At 32.4% G+C, this 23348-nt stretch overlaps 1 protein-coding gene across 1 annotated transcript; it reads right to left on the bottom strand.

Annotated features, from left to right (window-relative positions):
- Positions 1-1090: 1090 nt before the first annotated feature.
- On the bottom strand, positions 1091-22241 carry LOC143053686 (uncharacterized). The gene is made up of 14 exons (XM_076226473.1): positions 22228-22241; positions 17406-17527; positions 16330-16437; positions 14281-14388; positions 13302-13409; positions 11643-11858; positions 7957-8064; positions 7145-7252; positions 4681-4788; positions 3152-3259; positions 2762-2869; positions 2445-2552; positions 1874-1987; positions 1091-1262 (listed from the first exon to the last, which is right to left on the bottom strand). The coding sequence occupies exons 1-14, from the start codon at positions 22239-22241 to the stop codon at positions 1258-1260; spliced, it is 1443 nt and encodes a 480-aa protein (XP_076082588.1). The 3' UTR covers positions 1091-1257.
- Positions 22242-23348: the final 1107 nt, after the last annotated feature.

Raw genomic sequence — 23348 nt, forward strand, 5'->3', positions numbered from 1 at the left:
TTATCTAATATTTGACTTTTTAAGTGTTTGGATTTGAACGTTCATGATGCCGGTAGGTCAAGAAAAGGAGTAGAATCCTCCTATCATCATCATTGGAACTTAAAAAGAGCCTATACTAGATTTTTGAATGTTTTGTATATTTTCTTTGGTATGGTGGATTTCAAAGTAAATGTATAATAATTGATTTCTTTATCAAACAGTTAAAGTAATATGAGTTACAAACCAAATCGATAATTTGTGGTTATTGTCGGTAAGGACAACACTATTGTTGTAATTGAGTCACTGGAGCTTAGCAACATTTACGTTTTTAAATAGATGTACCATGCTGGTTATGCATCCATTATTTTTTTCAAATTTTTATCTGCATCAACGATGTCACAATCAAAATATATCCGGGGAGAGTACTTCCTGTGACAACGTCTACTTCGCAGCATTAATCTTATTTTCTGCCACAATTCGCAAATGAATCCATGATTATTTTTAATATTGTGTTTCAAATTAAGGAGGCAGGCAAACGACATTTTGGCAATAGCATTCACAGTAAACATGGTAAAGGTAACCACTAACAATACGGACACAAAGATGATTTATGAATGGGGAGTGAGTGAGCACGGGTGTAATTTTAATTTAAAGAAGTCAATAATGTGATCCTGCAACACGTGATTGTAGTTGAGGCTTCACAATACGTGTGGTATAAAAAAAAAGGAATAATAGAAACATAATACTCAGTTATGTATGGGACTGGTTTATAATAAAGGTCAGAGCCAAAATTGATGGAAACCATGATAGTAGTCCCAACTAAACAAGCAAATACGATTCGGTGTGGGCTTAGGCTCCATGTTAAAGGTCGTACTTTGACCTAAACGGCTATAAAAAATTGTGAATTGAATGGAAAGTTTTCTCATTGGCACTTATACCACACCTGCTTACATCGAAACACGTATATAAAGTAAGAAAATTAACATAGTCCAGGTCAACTCATTATTATAAATGTTTTCATGGGTAATCTAAAACACTCAATAGAGAAAAATTACAATCGTAAAACCTTAGAAAAGTTTAAAGAGTGCAAATAGGTAACTGAAAGGCGTACCAATAACAATGTTTGCTTTTATTCATGCATGAACCAACAGAAGGTTTACACATAAGTTGTAATATCACTGAATGAACTGCGTGGCATACTCATGCTCGCATACTGCCAACAATGAGTTATCCTCTTAGATGGTCTTCTTCTATGGAATAACAAAATTGTAGTCTTTACTAAGCTGCAATATAAATTTACACAATGTAGTTTTTTCAAGACTTTCAAGATAGTGTATTAATTTTTTTTCCAGTTTTATTTTATTATTTCTTCTATGCATGAAATGTTTTAGACCATGCAATTTTTTTAACTTATTTTATTGGAGCGTCACTAACGTGTTTTGTAGACGAAACGGGCATCTGGCGCAAATACAACATTTCTCTTTTCTATCATTTTAAGCGGATTAAATTATTATATCTTCGCAATTATAACCCAAAAATCACCAATCACATGTGCATTCATATACATGTATATAACAGAAAATAGTGCATGTTAAATAAGTCAAACTGCAAAGTTGAACTACCAAAAAAAATAAACCATGCCAATTTTTCAAAACATACCATTAAGGTTAATGTATATCATCTGACCAACTTAAAATTGTTTTAGCTTTATTCAAAAGCAAATCAATTAAACAAAAACTTTGTAAAAAACTACAAAACTTTGTTAAAAACTAAAAAACTTTGTTAAAATTAAAAAAATACTGTTTTAAAAATAACGCGACCATAAAATAATGACGTTTTTAAAAATCATTGAATATGAAAATATTTGATACAAATGTTATTCTGGTTAAATTACCTTCGCAGTTAGTCCCAGAAAAACCATTTGCACACATACAAAAATAAGTAGAACCGGAACCAGTTACTGTACATGTTCCATTATTCATACACGGATTCCCGCTGCAAGGTGTAACTATATAAGACAGCAATAGAAGAATTGTTTTAAAAACTTGTAAGACAATGGAACAAAAATAAGCGCAATCATTATTTAGATAATTTTTCAAATTTATTGGTTGACAAGCTTTTACAATAAGTCATAGAAACCCGCTATGGGTAACACACATTCTCTGATATCTAGAACCAAAAAAAGTTACTGTACATGCTCCATATTGTGGACACATCTCTTTATTGAATAGGGTAAGTTTAAACAATACCATTTCATAAATTTTCATAAAAATCATCATAAACCAATATAATACACTTGCAAAAATATCTAGAAATTTTTCTCTCAGTACACAAAAAAAAAATATACTTATTGAGCTTAACATCAATATGAATATTGACATGCTTTGCAACAAATATATGAAGATGCAAAAGGTGAAAAATAAATATAAACATATTTTTTTCTAACTATTGTAGATTTTATTTACCTTCACAGTTAGCTCCAGAAAATCCATTTACGCATGTACAATAAAAGCTGGAACCGGAAACAGAACATGTTCCATCATTTAAACAAGGATCCCCACTGCAAGGCGTGACTATAAAAAAGAAAGAATACATTAAGAAGTTGCATTTCCATAACAGTTTATAGGTAAACATTTAAAGAAAAAACTCTGATATTAAATGCATCATCATGTGATTTTGTATTCATGTAAAAGTTTTTAATTTATGATTTAATACTAACTAAATCTAAACTTAAAACAACAGATTTATATTTTACATTCAAATACTTCATTACCAGAATTACCTTCGCAATTAGTCCCAGAAAATCCATTCACACATGCGCATTGATAGCTGAAACCGGAAATAGTACATGTTCCTGCATTCACACATGGATCACCAGTACAAGGTGTTACTGCAACAAAGGAATAAGAAAACAAGACACATAAGCACAGTATAATAACTCATGTTCCGTTCACATCCATTATACTAAGAAAATGTAGAAAGACATTTATTAAATCTTGACATATTTCCTTACATTGTAAGAAGAAAAAGCAGAACAAAATTGAAGAATTAAATCTTGTTATATTGTATTAGAAAATTGTGTTTTTCATTGTTGTTTTTTTTTAACTTTAAACATAAATGTGTCAACACTATGTTTTTTTTTCTATATTAAGCAGTTTTTCTACATAACTACCTTCACAGTTAGTTCCAGAAAACCCGTTTGCGCATGTGCATTGATAATTTGAACCGGAAACACTACATGTTCCACCATTTGAACACGGATCCCCACTGCAAGGTGTTACTATACAGAAACGAGAAAAAGATACATGCATTTATAAAAATTTATGTTGAATTTACATTTATAAAATACACATTAAAGAGAGACAAATTGCTGTTAATAAAAAGTGAGATATTGACCTGTAAAGTTATATTTCATGTTTTTAAAAATCCTTTGATACAAATTTATCATTGTATATGTTTGGTTAACATTTTCGAATTTATACTTTCATAATTAGTTCCCTGGAATCTGTTTGAACATATCTAAATTGAACTTTAACCAGTACAGGTTCATTCATTCCGACATGTTCACAGCTGCAAGGTGTTGATTTAAGAAAATAATAAGTGAAGTAGATTAAAATAAGGGTTCTTTAAGTATTCTTAAATAATCATCTTCGTCATAAACATTATTAAACAAATACATGTTTTTATAAGTTGAATAAGGGGGAGTGAATAGAACGAAATTGAATAAGACATCGTGTGAGTCTGTTTTTGGATATCTTTTGTTTATTTTTTTTTAATTTGTAATAATTACATCAGATGTATGTTTCATTATAATACTTTATTTTGATTGGCTAACTGCACATCACGTGTTATTCCGTAAGCAGTTGCATTGCTCAATACAACTTTTCATTCATGATAACACGTGGTCCAACAATAAAGTGCACAGGTGAATTAAATAAAAAAATATATAAAATTTGTGTTTTCATGATCATAGCTTAAAAATGTAATTATAAGAATTGAATGCTTCTTTTTGTAACTTTATAGGGTTGTAAAAGCGTTGACCGTGCGTACATTTTTAGAATGAAGCGCTTTTGCGCTTCATACAAAATGTACTTCGGTCAACGCTTTTACACCCCAATAAATTTACAAAAAGAAGCATTCAATTCTTAAATAAAACTAAACATCTACCACAATTACTGTTTGGATTTCAAAAAACCTTACATGAATTCATACATGGATCCCCACTACACAGTGTTACTATAACATAGAGGAATCAAACATGTCAAAAGAAAATATATATAAACGGAGCATAAATCCTGTTCCATTTACATTCGTTTATACAGTGTATAGAGTGGAATGTGTTGTTTCATTGACATTTTTTCACAATGCAAGATGTTACTATAAAGAAAGCAAAACAGTAGTCACATATTGGTACAGTTATACGTTGTACTATAAAATAAACAACACATCATTTGAAAGGGGCAAACAATTCACACTATCTCTTTTGAAATGATCTTAGTCCATATTTTTTTGGTAAGTAATATAACAAAATACCGAACTTCAAGGAAAGTTCCAAACAGGACACCCCTCATCAAATGGCAAAATCAAAAGCTCAAAAAGAACAAACGATTGGTAATAACTGGCACATCCCTGACTTGATACACTTATTTTTTTCATTTGTAGAAAACTTTCAGCACAATAATACTATAATTTTTAAAATACCTTCGCAATTGGTTCCAGAAAATCCACTAGCACATGTGCATTGATAACTTGAACCGGATATAGTACATGTTCCTGCATTAAAACACGGATCCCCACTGCATGGTGTAACTGTTAAGAAATAAATAAAAAGAAAATATATATAGATTTTATTACAACTCTTTTGATTTATTCATCGGTATTCAATGTGTAACTTTATAGAAACACATATCGCGATCAGAGAAAGCGTTTTCGGCTCCTCTAGCCTATTTTTCTATATGATAAATTCTTGTTTTGTTGAGTGTAATAACGAATATTATCGTCCTTCCCTTCGCCTATATCACCCTGCTCTGTTGCTCCGTAATTGTAGTATCAAGACTTCAAAATGAGACCAGGCATTATCAGCGACGTCACAATGTGAGAGGGGACGTTATCAGCGACGTCACAATGCGAGAGGAGACGTTATCAAGCTTGTTTTTGTCAAGCGTAAAACTGTCTTAGGGAGAAAGAAACGACCAGTAATAGAACGATAAAAAGATAATCGGGTTTTCTTCGTATAGATATCGTAAAATATCAGCCGCTCACTCGGCAAAAAGGTTCACATTGTGACACGCGGCTGATATTTTCCGATATCAATGTGTAGAAAACCCGATAATCTATACCAATTTGCGTTTTAATATGGCCTGCAGTTAATAAAAAGGATAAAACTATAAAAAGGGTACAATTTAAATACATTCAAAAGTAAAACCTCATGCATACAAACTGCATACAAACTGACGTTCACAAAACACTTCACAGGAAACTTAAACTGTCAGACATAATTGCGTTGTGTTTATTGAAGCTACTTTATAGCTTAACTTGGAATGCTGCTTTTCTGTTTTCTGCACATTTAGTTTCTTGTTGGGATTTATTGCTTACTTTATATCGTTTCATCCAAGTGTTATTTATATAAATATATTGTCAATAATGTATGTTTACAGAATTATCTAACTAAACATATGAATTTTAGAGTGTATTTAACTCGCCTTAGATTGTCATCTCATAATTTGTTTGTTGAAGTAGGCCGTTATCATGGGGTAAATAGGTTAGATAGAAAGTGTACTCTTTGTACTTTGAATATCACTGAAGATGAATTCCATTTTGTTTTACAATGTGAAAGCTATAGAGACTTGAGGAGACAGTTTATTAAACCTTATTATTATAGACGTCCATCGTCGTTCAAATTAGTGCAACTTCTCAGCACTGAAAATGTAAAAGATTTACGTAATTTGTGTAAATTCTTGTTTAATGCACTTAATCATAGGACCAAACTGTTGGTCAATACTTGATATTTATTTGCTTCTCTGATGTATTATGTCATGTTGTGTTATAGAAATGTATTTGTATTTATTGCACTGATAAGCATAATGTGCTTAAAGTAATAAAGAATTGAATTGAATTGAATATCGATTTATCTTGCTATTTGCGGAAGATCTTAATGAGGCATGTAGATAATCACATCATTGGTTATTAATCTTAGACTCTAAGTGTCATTGGCAATTACCCACATCTTTTTTTTTAAATTTTTAAGGGAAATAACCTTTAAAAGAATGAAACCCAATTCACTCCTGTTCCACAGGTGGCATCTTTCGTGTTACCAGTAACATTTTTTGGCATATCGTATCAACTGGTTGATGTATGATTTGAGCTTCACATAAAAGTCTTTGGTAGATATATAAGATAAGATAAGATTTAAATTGGTCTAAAAACCAAAATAATAGGACTGTAACCAAAAAAACAAATACTGGCTATGCATAAACATACAATCATACGTAATTCAGGTGGTTTGCATTTTAAAAATCGGAGAGACTGTTGTTTTCAGAGGTCTGTGTAAACAGAGGGGGGGGGGGGGTTCTCCGTCCAGTCCACTCTTGCACGTAGAAGGGATGTTTTGACACTTATGTTATCATAGGATCACCGATATGCTCTTTTCAATCCTTTGGCTATCGGTTTGTTTGTCTCCCTGGAACTGGTTAAACATTTTATCTGCGGCCTATCAAATATCCACACATACATATTTTGTACATATACTTGTTGTATTATTAGTAATAAATATTTTATATTCTTTCTACAATTTGTATTGTCTGTTTTTCAGCGCCAGTAGTCCGTTTATTAATAGGACTGTAACCAACACAACAAATACTGGCTATGCATAAACATACAATCATATGTCTGTCCACATTTGTTTATATCCCATCCATTATTAAAAGAAAATACTGATTCAATAATATATGTTTATAATCTCTGCTGAGTAGGTGGTACCACAAAGTTGTTTATAACTCAATAAAGCATTTCTTGAATTGTACATGTCGCTTATGAATTTGAAGACGAAGCGCGCATCTTGCGTTCAAAATTTAAACCTGTTATAAATGATAAGTGAACTAATAAACGGAGACTATCAAGTATGAACTGAATTTAATGAATTATTAAAGTTATTCAAAGAAATTACCTTCACAATCTGTTCCAGAAAACCCGTTTGAGCATGCGCACTTGTATCCAGTTGCAGTAATAGAACAACTACCGCCACTTAAGCATGGATCATTACTGCATGGGGGATCTGGAAATCAAAATACTATAATAACGCTATTCTAAAATATGTTCATTAATACTACTCAAACTTGGAGCATTTTTGTTTCAATTTCATTTCATTTGTAAGTTAGGAACGTCATACGTGGTCGTTGGTTTTTGTCATTTCTTGAGATTATCACCTGCTTTTTATTGATAAATTAGATTACTTAATAAAAAAATATTTCAAAATCAATAAGGGACATAAATCGGAATAATGAAAGGTGTAAAATGTGTCATTGTTACACTCCCATCAGGTTTTGGTGTATGCCATTATGTTAAAATGTAAAAAGATTCGATCAATCGGTACTTTAGGTAACAACCTGAAATCAAAAATACTCTCCTACTACATGTATTTATTTTAGAAGTATAACCCTCGAACAGGAAGGTGTCCTATAAAATTTCAGCCAGCCTAATAATATTTAGACCTTTATACTATATCAAATTATAATCATGTCTCTGATCGAGCGAACGACTGCAACAGCATACCATCAACATAAAATTGTAACTTGTTTTTTTTTGGGGGAAACCTAATAATCCACTTTTAACAATCTTTATCTATTGTCAAGTACCATTTTTGAAATTTTCCAAATTAAACGAAATTTTTAAATGTATATTCTATGTTTTAATTTTAGCCATGCAGAATCAAGCACAATTAAGCATTTTGCAAAATAATACATGTTTAAAAATACAAACCTGCGCACTTCACTCCCAAATAACCATTCACACATGAGCATTGGTAGCTTGAACCGGATATTGAACAAACACCACTGTTAACACATGGATTGACAGTGCATGGCGTTACTGTAAAACAATCATTTAAAATATTAAGACAGAGATAGAGAGTTTTTATGTTTCTGTTTGTTTCTTGAACATGATTCATATCGAATTGTAATACGAGTTGAATTATATGTAGTCAGGCACATCCTACTATTTTTCCTTGTCAGCAAGTTGAATCTTTTGTAAAATAAAAAATAGCGGCAGTATAATTAAGTTAATAAAGATAGAAAGAGAAAAAAACCCAAATATAGATTAATGGAATTATATGCTTCAACCAAAAATTGTAAATTATTATATTTAAATCGAAATATTCAACGGAATAGGCCTAAATTAAAATATTGTTTGTTTGCCCTTTTCCGACCCTATGTTTTGAAACAGGGTAGGTAGGTAGGTAAAATATTTTATTTTTTCTCCAAAAAAAATAACTTGGCTCGGTATATTATTTTTCATGGGTAGGCAGGTAGGTTTAATATTTTATTTTATATACAAAATCAGCATAATGTCATTTTTTAGATATAGAAATATCATTTTTGTCTGTTTTGTTTTTGCAAATAAGTTTTCTGGGACTATAAGTTTTGAAGAAAAAAAATATCACGTAGAATGTGAAGCACATATATTCATATGCACTACTATTTTGTTTTCAAATATCAACATATAGAGCTGTGCCTCATATCTTCAACTTTTACATGCCTGGAACTTTGAACTTGCACTTATATTCTGTACTACGTACCTTGTACGCTTACCTAAGGTTTTCTGTAAGAGATAACTTTGTACTGGTAAGATATGTCCGGACAGACATACATTACTAGTAGAAAAAGTCCCTAGAGTGTTAAAAATTTCGTGTGTGCCTTTGTTTCCAATAAAAATGCTACAAGAATTAAAACTCAATTGTCACGTAGTTAACATCGCATTTATAAATGATTTGTATGGAAAACTTGGCGATTTTACTGCCAGATATTCTCTTCTTTACAGGGTTTTGTCACTTTTGGTTCATGTCAGATATAAATAATATAGCGGCATCGTTAACTTAATCATCCTGATCTGCGCATCACAAAAGGCCATTCCTACATAGAATACAACGTCCGTTTACAAATTAGTTTGTACACATGTAGATAATTTTGTATCAAACAAACTTTTTTTATAAATGAACCCTGCTCTTTAAGTATAAAGCCTTAAGATAAAGAGTAACGTACGTTATATTATGATTTCCTCAATCTCAAACAAATGCTTTGAAACTTCAAATGCAAGTGTTCATGTCAAACGCCCAGGTGATACCAAGCGGACTGGACCTTATACGTTAAAGATAAAACCCGAGGATTCCGGTAAAAAAGTTTTGAGCGGGAAATACAAATATAACATTTTTGGTAGGAACGAAAAAATAAAATAAAATAAAATATGCTTATAAATACAAATAAAAGAATTTCAGGCGGAACGAATTTATAGGGTCGGTCGGTAAAGGGCAAACAAACAATATTTTAATTTAAGCCATATGTATCATTCTAATGTAATTCGTTTGTAACAATATTTTTTATTGGTCATTTACAATAGTTATGAAAGGTAACAGGATTATAATTTAATACACCAGACGCGCGTTTCGTCTACATAAGACTCATCAGTGACGCTTAAAATAATTTAAAAGCCAAACAAATACAAAGTTGAAGAGCGTTGGGGACAAAAAATACGGTTAAGGTAATCTCTTCCTGGGATAAGAAAATCCTTAGTTTTTCAAAAAAATTCAAAGCTTTATAACAGGAAATTTATACAAATGACCATATAATTGATATTCATGTCGACCCAGTGGTGTCAATAGTTATCAAAGACTTAGATAACAGCGATTTAGAACAAATTTCAGTATGGTCTAAAGATTGGCTTATTAACTTTAACCCTAATAAGACAAAGGCTATGATATTCTCCTGCCATACTTCCCCAGATGATATTGAAATAGAATTTCAAAACCAATTAGTAGAATTTGTCTCCTGTCATAAACACTTAGGGATTACTTTTGATTCCAATGGTAAATTCCATACACATATAGAAAATATTTTAAAGTGTGCAAGCACAAGATTAAATGTTCTTAAAAAATTGAAATATGTATTGAATAGAAATTATCTTGCTCGTATATATTTAACTTTTATAAGACCCGTTATGGAATATGCATGTGAGTTATGGGATGGTTGTACTCAACAAGAAGCCGACAATTTAGAACATGTTCAGTTAGAAGCAGGGAGGTTAGTAACTGGGTTGCCCGTGTTTGCTAGTCGGGAAGCTATATATTTTGAAACTGGCTGGCAATTGCTTGTGGACAGAAGAAAATCCAGAAAGCTCAATATGTTCTATTCTTTACATAATGGGACTGCCCCTGATTATCTCTGTGATTTAATGCCCCCGCTTGTTGGTCAAGTATCTAACTACGATTTGCGAAACAGTAATAATTATGTAGTACCCGGTTATAGACTAGACATAACTAGAAAATCCTTTTTCCCATCCACTACTATTGAATGGAATAGCCTTCCCCCGACATACGTACGTCCAAAAACATAAATATTTTTAAACGAAAGATGAAGTCCAAATTGATACAGCCACCTTCCTATTTTAGTTGTGGAGATAGAAAACTTAATATCATTCATACACGTTTGAGAAATATGTGCAGTTCTTTAAATTCAGATTTACATCGTGTTAATATTAAACCAAGTCCCGCATGCAGCTGTGGCCACCCTGTTGAGGATAGTATACACTATTTTTTAGAGTGCGCTCTTCACAACGAAGCAAGAGAAATACTGTTTTCAAAATTAGAAAGTTATGCTATATCCATTGAGCTTCTATTGGCTGGTGACGGTGACCTTTCTTTTCAGCAAAACAAAGACATTTTTGAGTCCGTACAATCTTATATCAGAATAACACAAAGATTTAAAACAATCAATTAACATTCTAAATTTCTACTTTACAACCTTTCACTCCAGTCTAGTTGTTTCATTATTATTCCTTATTATATTGTATTTTTTTTCTTTTTTCTTTTTATTTCTAATTTTTGTTTGAAGTATGTATAACATGCATTACTACTATGTTGTATTTTTTCTTTTTCGCCATTATCTAATGTACTTTGTGTTTATATTTATATTGGGAGAGGACGTCTCTAATGTTGTTATAACTTGTGTCCAATCCCTTTTGCTACTTTTGCAAATAAAATATGTTTAAACTAAACTATCAAAGACTCATCAGTGACGCTCAAAATAGTATAAAAGCCAAACAAATACAAAATTGAAGAGCATTGACGATCAAAAATTCCTAAAATAAGTTGTGCTAAATACGGCTAAGGTATATTATGAATGTTTATATTCCACGTTTTACCAGTCCTTAACTAAGGGACGACATCAAAAGTTCAATGAAGGATAAAAAACTTAATTCACATCAGCGTTTTAAACTCAACCCTCGTAAAACTTGATTTTACTGTGGCATATATCCGTTCACCTAGCTCCGCTACGCGTCGCTAAGTAACATCCATTTGCGAAAGTAAAATCTACGTTTTACGAAAGCCAAGCTTAATATACAATATACGTATACAGTAATCTGCTAAATCACGTAAGGAAATAAGTGACACTTACCTTCACAGTTTGCTCCTGAATACCCATCTGCGCACGAGCAAGTGTAAGCAGCACCATTTATATTGCACGAACCACCATGTAAACAAGGGCTGCTACTACAAGGAGTAACTTCACAATTAGGTCCTGATATTCCAAAGGGGCACGCACAAGAATAGTCAGCTCCATTTATGGTACATGTTCCGGAATTTAAGCATGGAGGACCGGTACATGGGGTCACTGTAATAATAATAAACAAGTTAAAGGTAAAATATATGTCAATTGGTGGTTCTTCGGATTTGGATGATATTTTGTAAGCATTTAAAACTAGTTCAATAGTTATCAAGGTACCAGGATTATAATTTAGTACGCCAGACGCGCGTTTCGTCTACTAAGACTCATCAGTGACGCTCATATCAAAATATTTATAAAGCCAAACAAGTACAAAGTTGAAGAGCATTGAGGATCCAAAATTCCAAAAAGTTGTGCCAAATACATCTAAGGTAAGCTATGCCTGGGATAAGAAAATCCTTAGTTTTTCGAAAAATTCAAAGTTTTGTAAACAGGAAATTTATAAAAATGACCACATTATTGATATTCATGTCAAAACATTTAATAACACATTTCATTAAAACATGCATGTTTAAAAGGACAACAGCTAATGTTCAGTTGTTGTCGTTTGTTTATGTGGTTCATAAGTGTTTTTTCTTTTCTCGTATCCTGTTTGAATGGTTTTACACTAGTAATTGCTTTATAGCTTACTGTTCAGTGTGAGCCTAGGCTCCGTGTTTTAGACCATTCCTTGACCTATAATGGTTTACTTTTATAAATTGTGACATGGATGGAGAGTTGTCTCATTTGCACTCATCCCACATCTTCCTATATCTATGTGGCATTATCACTTCAAGAGAGACAATCAGTAGACTTTTTTCACATTACCGACTGTTTTGTGCTGTTGTCTCTTTACAGACTCCGTTTCCATTCTCAGTTTTATTTTGACTCCATAGTATATAGTTTTTCGACAGGTTACCTAATCTGTGTTAATACATTCTGGTACTCAGTTAGGTAAGCGAAAATCTAGTTTAAAATCAGGCCATTTTGGGGAACATAGACAACATGAAACTGTTATTTACATTTATTTTATTTAGCTGAATTCACTTTGACGATTGACTGGATTAACAATTTTACTCTGACATTTTGAATATCATCAAGTAAATATTGATTCTACTAAATTCTCATTTAGCAGCAATTAACATCAGCGTGAATTGAATATTGTTCGTGGGCATACATGACTTAAAGCATATTTATGCAACAGTTCCAACAAGTTATAATAATAATCATCGATACCTGCAAGATATCTAAATTGAACATTTGTCTAGACAAACTCTACGCTCAAGAAGAAATGCGTGACATACATGTAAAGGGTCCAACAATCACAGATCTTTGTTCTTTCCGGAAATAGCTACCCTCAATATTTGAAACTATAAAATTGCCAAGATAAAAAAATCATTAAAAGTGGACCGCTCAGTCTTTCTGTAAGCATTGCCAGTCCGGTTTCCAAAAGATCTTTTTAACACGAAAATATTTGATTAAAACATTAAAACATACGGCTATCTAACTCTCCCTTGTTGTTAGAGCCAAGCAGATATAGGACAGTGAATCAGGTTAAAAACATTACTTTACCTTGACATTTTTTTCCAGAGTAGCCATCTATACAGGAACAGATATACGAGACTCCAGATAGTGAACATGTGCCGTTATGTTTACATGGGTTTATTTCACATGGTGTCACTGAAAAAAACCATATGCATATGTAAACAAAGATGGTCCGGATAGGGTCTTTCTTTGTAGTTATTATGCCATTTTTCTATTTTGTTGAAATATTTGTCCGTTGTTCTTTTTATCAATTATAATGTCTAAATACAAAAGGCTCTACGTAAACAAAGATGGTCTGAATAGGGTCAGTGTTGTAGTTGATATGCCTTTTTTTTCTTTTTGTTAAAATATTTGTCCTTTGTTCTCTTTCTTTTCAATTGTAATTTATACATGCTAAAGACTCTTTGTGAAATCCTTTCAGACCATTATCAATGAAAAACGTAAACGAATCCGCATTTTATAAGTTTCCAGCAGCACTTGCATACGGGGTATATATATCTCCCAATTGATACGATATTCCCGTGCTTGTATTTCTTGAAAGAGGGTTGCTGCTCACATGGAAGCTATTAAACCAAGAGTTCCAAATGGGGAAGTTGAAATCATCCCTTCGTAAATTTTACGGACGCCATCATGAGTTCGTTGACCGTTATGGAATAACCGTTTCACAAATGATATCGGATATGTTCCTCATATCGTAACTACAATCCCCTTCCCTTTCATGAATGTGACCTACCGAATTAGACTATTTACCGGATGTGTTATAACATAAGCAACACGACGGGTGCCACATGTGGAGCAGGAACTGCTTACCCTTCCGGAGAACCCGAGATCACCCCCAGTTTTAGTGGAGTTTGTGTTGCTTAGTCTTTAGTTTTCTGTGTCTTCTATACTATTATTTGTCTGTTTGTCAATTATGTTAGCCATGACGTTGTCAGTTTATTTTCAATCTATCAGTTTGACTGTTCCTCTGGTATCTTTCGCCCCTCTTACATATATATATATATACCTTCACAAACAGATCCTGAAAATCCATTATGGCAGCCACAATTATATCCATAACCATCTATATTACAGGTTCCACTGTATAAACATGGTTGGGAAGTGCATGGTGTAACTAGAAAAAATATTTCATTTAATCATGTTATAAATATTTAAATTTTCAAGCAAAATACTGTTTGTATTAGTGTCAGTATGTCATTGAAATACACACCATCCTGTCGATAACGGCAGTGTTAATATATTCATGTACTTAAGGGGGTAGACCTTGGTTCAGGGAGATAACTCTTTAAATCAGTTATGCGTTTGTTAAAGTCAAGTTTTTTTAAGCATTTTCCTGAAACAGATTGGAAATAATCTATGTATCCAAGAAGCTTAGAACATATTTATGAAAATGGCTGACACAAACGTACTGATGATTTTAAGAGTTATTTCCCTTAACCTAGGTCTACCTCCTTAAAATATTCATTTTCTTTAATTCTTTCCTAGCACTCTTACTTTGTATACTTTGTATACTTAATCGATCTTAATTATTTATAAGTGTGGATGGTATATGTATATTTATGTTGTCTATTGCTCTGTTTATGTCTTTCTAATTCTTGAATCTTGTGGTAGCTGTTTAATGTTCTACACCTCATCGCTTTTTATCCAAATGAATACTTAAATATCACATTGAAAACGAAGTATCATTCCGGGATTGTATGGTAATTTGTATGCGAGTTTTTTTTGTATTTTGTTTTATTCTGCTTCATGTCGATCTGACAGCTCAAGCCGTTTTTCTCATCTTGTCACGGGGAAAAGCCTGACAAGGCTAGATAACACCAGGCGAGACTAAAACTAATACACCCCTTGAAATAGACTGCATTCTCGTAATCAAATAGGATAAAAAAGAGAAAAAAGGGGAAAACAAAGAACTGGACACTCTGAAACAAAAATTTCTATATAAGCGCTCCCTTTTTATCCGTATTCAGATTCTGAAATTTCTATAAATATGAAAGTATTTGATCTAAATATAACATTGCCTTTTTGTTTATAGATTATACCTTTTGTAGGTCCCTACCAAATTAAAAATGAAATACAAAAAACTGAAACGAAATTCAAAACGGAAAGTTCCTTATGAAATGACAAAATCAAAAGTTCAAATAAATTATTCTTGTGCAGAAAATGGTGAATAAAACCTGATTTCATAGTAGTTAAACCTCTCAATTTTATGACAATCGCATAAATAACAATTAAATTTTGGGAACAGAACAAACAGACGATGTTTTGTTATCTAATAGTATCTGTATTGTATTTGATTAAGAAAATTGGTCATCATTTGACAACAAAAACACTCATCAGATCGAATTTAATGCACTGTACAAGTTCTTCGTATTCTCTGCTGTTCCTTTGACAAGCAAATTGCAGGGTATAGAGTAGTGCATTATCATAACACATGTCAATCAGTTCACTTCAAGTGCATGGCTTAAAGTTGAGGGCCAAAGGAAAAACCACAAATATACTACAATGATGTCTATTGTAATTAAAATAGTAAAATGCCAAGGAAGATATTTTTTGTTTAATGATCTCGCTATGTTTAATGCAACAGTGAGAACTTCTTGAATCCATAGCCGTGATATTACAGAATTTGTTTTACATATGAAATATTCGGTTTATTAGTTAACTGGGATATCACGGTATTTTACTGTAGTGTAACCACCAATGGAATAAAACCTGTGATTTCCTAAATCGAAGAAAAGTTAACAACAGATAGCCTCTGAAAACAGATATCCAGACTCACAAGAACTCGCTTGTTTTCCTATATCAAAAGTTGCGAGCTTGGCAGAAATGTATTTAGAAAACTTGGATATAAGCCGAAGTAGTAAACTAATTTAGGGTTTTAGTTTTCTTAAATGAATTGTGTGATAGTTTTCACGTCGGAGGCTTTTATAGACTATACTGTATGGGTTTTCTCATTGCCTATAATTGCTAACATTCACTTTATTTGACCTTTGGTGGCTAGTTGTTCCATTGGGAAATATACAACATCTCCTGATTTTTTTCTGACATGATGAATTACCTTCACAATTGGTTCCATTAATTCCTGCAGGACACGTGCAGTTATATGTTGATCCATCTATTGTACAAATACCACCGTTTAAACACGGCACAGGTGTACAAGGTGTCCCTGGAATTACAATAGTTGTATAAATAAGTCAAGAACTTGAAAAAAGCTAGTACCAATAATATTGCTTGAAAAATATAGAAAGTATGATATTTTAAAATACTGATATTACAACTGTTCGTTAACATTCTGTAATCTGGGATGAATATATCTACCTATACGTATTTGTTTACATTATACAATAAGCAAAGGCAACGAAACTCAATACCAGATTACATTCTGTGGTTACAAAATCTACAAAACTAAACAGCTAAATGTCAGCTTATAGTCTGTGATAAGCGAATTTATGTAACTAAATACCAGCCGGCTAGAGTCTGTGATAAGCCAATCATCAAAGCTTAATACCAGAATACAGTCTATAATAAGTAATTCAACGAAAATAAATACCAGCTTGCAGTCTATGATAAGCAATCAAACGAACATAAATACGAGCTAACAGTAATAAGTAAATCTCCTAAACTAAATACCAGCTTACATTCTGCGATAAGCAAATGTACGAAACTAAATATCAGCTTTATAATGTTATATCGAAACTACGAAACTAAATACCAGCTTATAGTCTGTAATAAGCAACTTAGACTGGGGTCCTGGCGTAGCGACGCGCAGCTAGATTGGGCCGGGATGCCAGGCTATAAGCAAATCTACTCAACTAAAATACCAGCTTGATAATGTAATATCGAAATTACGAATTTCAAACTAAAAACCAGCTAACGTTATGTGGTAAACGAACATATGAAAATAAATACCGGCTTACATTCTGTGATTTACAGAACAACGAATATTGAAGCAAATATCTGATTGGTGTTGATTCGGTTGTCTCATGTTTTGTATTTTACTCTGTTAATTGATAAACTGTGTATAAAATTCGTTTTAATATACATGAGGTAATGTCGCTAACAATATACTAAACTATACAATATACTAATCATAAATTAGCATGTAAACATTAATGTTCTAGTAATCACACTTACCACCACATCTCCCACCATAGTATCCAGGATGACAGGTGCACGTGTATGAAGATCCTGCTAGTACACATGTAGCACCGTTAAAGCATGGCGCACTGGTGCAGGGTGTGACTACAAAACAAACTCTTACATGTTAATACAACGCATGATAAAATTATGAATTGAAATGGGAAATATGTCAAAGAGACAACAACCCGACCAAAGAACAGATACCAACCGAAGGTCACCAATGGGTCTTCAACGGGTCACAAGAATACATAAAGTTAAGTAAATAAACAAATTATGTGTTTTTTGAGAGCGCAATTGACATGAGATTAATTAATTTGTAGAGGAATTGATTTGTGATATAAAGTTATTCGGGGTTGCTTTATAACACACTATATGCTCTCTTTTATTTTTTTTTATTTAAGTTATGTACAATTTAGTGTTCAAACTTGGATAGTGAGTGTACCCCTTTGAAAATTAAAGGTGGTTTTGTATATAAAGATTCCACTGTACCGTGAAGAAAATATTCTTAACAAACTTTCCTTATCATGGTCATTTGAAAACAAATATCCTGCCAGCAAATTTTGGAAAATAATTGCGAAAGAAAATGGAAATGAAATATTGGCAAATTATCTGAGAGTAAAACTTTTAGATCCAATCGCGCATAAATTCGTAAACAGACGCGATACAACCGTCATTTCAAACTTTAATATAATGACTCGCATCATGATTTTAATTACTGTTGCACAAGTTTCAGTGCTACGAAGAATTTGTATTTCACTCCAAAATTATAATTTGTACAAAAAGATAACTTATACACAACATATACAATTCGTGAAAATGTTAAAAAGACTATACAATATACAATCTGTCGATTGTCGATACCTGTATCGTGGCTTTGTACAATGTCATGTTTTTCTCTGACTGTTTATGACGTCTTTATACTAAATCTATTTGATGTTAACTGTGTACGGATTGATGGATTGATAATTCAGTCCTAGATGCCTAGGTTATTAGTTGTTAGTGGCTTTGAACGAGCTGTCAGTTAAATGCGAATACTCTCAGATTTGTATTACCTAGTGTCTTTTTGTTGTTTGGATGTAGAAGAACCCGGCCATGAGTTAAGCCTTTTTCAACTAATTTGTATAGTTCGTTCTTATGTTCTATGATTTATATTTCACAGATGCAATCAAAAAAAAAAAATATTGTAAAATTGTATATTCTATAAGCTGTATTGCTCCTGAATAAAGTATTATTATTATGTTGTACTGTTATACCACTGTCCCAGGTTAGGAGGGTTGGGATCCCGCTAACATGTTTAACCCCGTCACATTATGTATGTACGGACCTGTCTCAAGTCAGGAGCCTGTAATTCAGTGGCTGTCGTTGATCATATATGTTACATATTTGGTTTTCGTTCATCGTTTAATGAAAATTACATAATCAGAGTTATCTCCCTTATATTGGGATGTTTAAACCCCCCCCCCCCCAAAAAAAAAAGAACAAAAAAAAGTAAATTAAGCAACACAAATATTCCGTATTTGTCAAAGAGAAGCAAGCATTGTTTTTCTGTGATACTGAAAGTTTAAGTAAAGGATGCCAGATTTTTCGAAGTGTGTCCAGGTGTGAGATATATTATGGATTATAAGATGCGTTATCAGCAAACAAATATTGAGTTTTCAGTATTCTATTACCTTCACAATTATCACCAGAGTATCCACTAGGACATATACATCGGAATCCGTCACCGACAGCATTACGACAAGTACCGCCATATAAACATGGATGAGGTTGACATCGGTCATCTGAAAAGGAACAGAGGTATTGTGGATCCAATATTTTTTGGATACCATTTTTCGTGGGTTTCGTTGGTACAGGTAATACTCTCTTGATTTTCGTACATTTTACATAGGCAAAATATGAAAAACTAGCAAGGATTTTATAAGAACTTTCCTCAAAAATGTATTTTTAAACTATATGTAATACCTTATGAAAAGAAAAGTAGGGGTTAGCAGGCTGAATTTGTATCATTTAGATTTCCTATCATGCTTTCCTTGATAGAGTGTTGACGCTCACAAGGAAGCCATTAAAACAAGAGTTTCAAATGGTGAAGTCAAAATCATCCCTTCGTTAATTTTACGGACGCCATCACAAGTTGGTAGACTGTTATATTCTAATGCAATTATTTTGTAACAAGTGTTCAAAATTCTCTATCTCCTTGTCTGTAACTAAGGAAGCCGACATTTTGAATTTCGGAATGTATTGACATGTTATTTCTACAATAATAAACAAAAAACTCACTTGTTGCGCCTAAAAATCTTCTTTTTATCAAATTTTATTACATTCTGAAGCGTCGCCAGGTAAACTATTTGCGACAGTAAAACTACCGATGGACGCCCTTAAAGTTTCAAATACAATACAGTTATCTCTTAATTATAGACGGAAATGTTCCATATGTCGTAACTACTATTCCCTTCCCTTTTCACCAATGTGACCTACCTAATTAGACTATTTACCGGATTAATAATATCATAAGCAACACGATGGGTGCCACATACATGTATGCAACAGGATCTGCTTACCCTTCCGGAGCACCAGTTTTTTGTGGGATTCGTGTTAAACTTTAGTTTTCTATGTTGTTTCTTGTGTACTTCTACTTGTTTGTTTGTCTTTTTCTTTATTAGCCATGTCGGTGTCAGTTTATTTTCGATCTATGCATTTGACAGTGCTTTTGGTATCTTTCGCCCCTCCTTAATGGCACTACATTGGTAAAGCAAAAGGATTCCAAAAATCTGACAAAAAAATCTAAAGCAAAAAAAAAACATCATAAAGACAGGTTAGGCACAACTTTGTGGATCTTTTGGTTTTTAATGCTTTAAACTTCTTTATTTGAAAAACTGTTTGATTCGGCCGCTAATGGGTCACGTGTAAAGAAAACGAGAGTCTGGTGTTATAAATTATAATCCTGGTATATTTGTTAACGATTCAAAATATAGGAGTTTTAGAAAATTGTGAAAATGCAATCTTTAAGCTATATTTTGGAAAGTAAAATGTTTCTGCTACATAAATATGAACTGTTTATGACAATACAATGCACAAATATCGCGTTCTATCATCATTAAAATTTAAGTCATGCTAAATCACTGAAATCTTCAAAATTTTAGCATTTTGGTTAATTTGTAGACGGTTTCCGTTTAAAATGAAAGTGGCCGCATACGTGTTCACTCATAATATTGAAATGCAAGTTGTATTTGATGATAATACAAAACACATATAAAGGGTGAACACGGATGCGACCACTTTCATTTATGACAAAAAAACATCTGAAAAGTGACGTTTTTTTTGGCATATTTGATAGATTTTTCATATTTAAGCTTGAATAATATAACACGTTCTTACGATGATAAACAACGTCAGTACGCAACATCTACACTCCAAGACCATCGTGTAATATTTATGAAGTTGATTCGGAATATGTATCAACAAGTTCTTGGTACCTTCCGATGAACTTTTTTAGAAAAAGGACGAGACGTTCTTTGACATACCCCTGGTTCATCAACTTTCTGCCCAGACACTGGTGACGTTTTACAAAGTCTGAGTAGGAGCTGCATGCTCTTGAATACCGAATAAGTTCGGAAATGTATATTCCATATGCAGTTGAAGTTGGTATATTGCTACTAAGGTGGTGGAAATTAATAATTTCAAAATCAAAATCGTCTCGTTTGTAATAGATTCTGGTACTGAGATGTCTGTGTATGTCAAATTCGAGGTACAAGTCTAAAAATGAGGCGGGAAAAGCCGTGTTTGTTGTCTCTTTAATTTCTAGTTCTAGTGGATATCTTAATGGAACCCAATCGAAAAAGTTCGGATTGTTAATGGAAAGAACATCATCAATATATGTTTTAAGCCATTGGCCCAAATGGGCGTAAAGTGCTTTTCAATAAAGGAACATTTATAATATTGCCAATGTAAATTGTATTTGGTGATAACACATAACATATATAAAGGTCGAGGATGAACAGGGATGCAGCAACTTTCATTTTTGACAAAAACCATCCGAAAAGTTACGATATTTTGCATATTTAATAGATTTGTCATGTTTAAGTTTGAATCGGAGCGTTTTTAATGACTAAACCAGTTAAAATCTTTCACATAAACTAATTGAATCAATTGAAAAAGACACTTTTAAAGTGTTTAAAAAGTTTCCAAAAACTTTCGTTAGAAACCTGAAATTTGAGGCCAAAATCGGCCCTTACCGGACCTACTCCTTTTTTCGTTCGGTAGATTCATTCATATATTTACTTTATATATGTTATCCCAAATAAAAAGAAAAAAATCAGCGATGCTTGTTATTTTGAATTTCATTTGGTTAACGTCATTGTTCCATTAATTTAGATTTAAAAAAAAAAAGATTTTAGCACTTGAAAAATAAGTCGTCGTAAAAAAAACCCAAAGAAAGGATAATTTCAACGATTCTTGTTATATTGAATTTCATTTGTTTTACGACGTTGTTCCATTAATTTAGATAAAAAAAAAAAAAGATTTTAGCACTTGAAAAATGAGTCGTCGTAAAAAAAAAAAGAAAGAAAGGATAATTTCAACGATTCTTGTTATATTGAATTTCATTTGTTTTACGACGTTGTTCCATTAATTTAGATAAAAAGTTAAAGCACTTGAAAAATAATTTGTCGTCATCAAATTTGAAAAGTTTTTCAAGTCAAGTTATTGACAAGCAGACGATCAATCGAAACATGCGACTTGTTTACTAATAAAACAACATGCAGTTAAAAAGACAGTTCAATTTAATCATTGGAGCAAGTGTGAAAGGCAACTTACCTACAGGGATACAGACATGATAACCGTATTTGGCAATAACACATTCCTCTCTATTAAAACACGGATTAGGCCAGCATTGATTAGATTTCTGAAACATAAAATGTAATGGAATTTAAGTAAATAGACTTAAATTCAGTTATCGCTGGGGCCACTGACGGATTGTGTTTCATGTTTTTAGATTTACCTAACATGAGTGACGTTATATTTTATGACGTAATTTAGTCCTTTTTAGAATTTCATCGCAGCAAGCAAGCTGTTTAAATTCATAACCCGCCCTCCCACTCTTTTTTTTTGTACGAGATACTGCTCTTTTGTATTTATTTTTCAGGTTTGTGTCGGTGACAGTGGTGATACAGATTTGACTGATGGTGTTAAATTGTTCGCGATTAAGAAAAGTTACTTTTATTTGAACTTTGAGCACCATAAATAGATTCCCAGTAAATGGAAGAATTCGCTGCATAGAATCTTAATGTTAACTATGAAATTTTATGTTTTTGGATAATACAGACTACACTTGTGTATACCACGGTGTTTTTTTTTAATTTAAAGCACCAGTGTATCCCACGGTGCATCTTTACATTTTCATATATATCTATCTATCTATCTGGTTGCCATATTATCTTCGGGTAACCGACCATAGATCTATCTACATATACATCTATGGTCTATCTATCTATCTATCTATCTATCTATATATATTATATATCATATGAATCTATCATATTATGAATAAAAGCTGTGACCAGATATCGCCAAACCATATATGTATTTTGTTTTAATGGCACCATCTGAGATAATTGTTTAATAAATCTAATTCATGGGGATTTTTTGACGTTCTATTTAGTTGTCAACAAATGAAAAACATTAGTATATGCAATATACAGCGTAAAATAAGTAAAAAGCTACAGATTGAAAAAAAAACCAAAAAACAATTGATCGAACACTGAAAGAGAAATTAATTACTGAGTCAAAACTTATTAACTTATCTAGTCTTTTATTAGGAATGAGTTTTCTGTCTATGAGGGAATAACATAAAAAATGTGGTGCAAACTGAATAACCCGCGTAGCATGTTATTATAAAGTGTGCACCACATTTGTTATTTCTAACAGACAGAACAAATATGA

The sequence above is a fragment of the Mytilus galloprovincialis genome, chromosome 12 (assembly GCF_965363235.1).
Source record: "Mytilus galloprovincialis chromosome 12, xbMytGall1.hap1.1, whole genome shotgun sequence".
Taxonomy (NCBI): Eukaryota; Metazoa; Mollusca; class Bivalvia; order Mytilida; family Mytilidae; genus Mytilus; species Mytilus galloprovincialis.

Bases quoted from the DNA above. Each gene is read 5' to 3' on its own strand.
- LOC143053686 (XM_076226473.1), bottom strand. The intron at 11,859-13,301 runs GTAAAGTAATGT...TTATTATTACAG, and splicing joins CTCTGGAAAAAAATGTCAAG to TGACCCCATGTACCGGTCCT. The intron at 1,988-2,444 runs GTAAATAAAATC...TGTCTTATATAG, and splicing joins TTCTGGAGCTAACTGTGAAG to TTACACCTTGCAGCGGGAAT.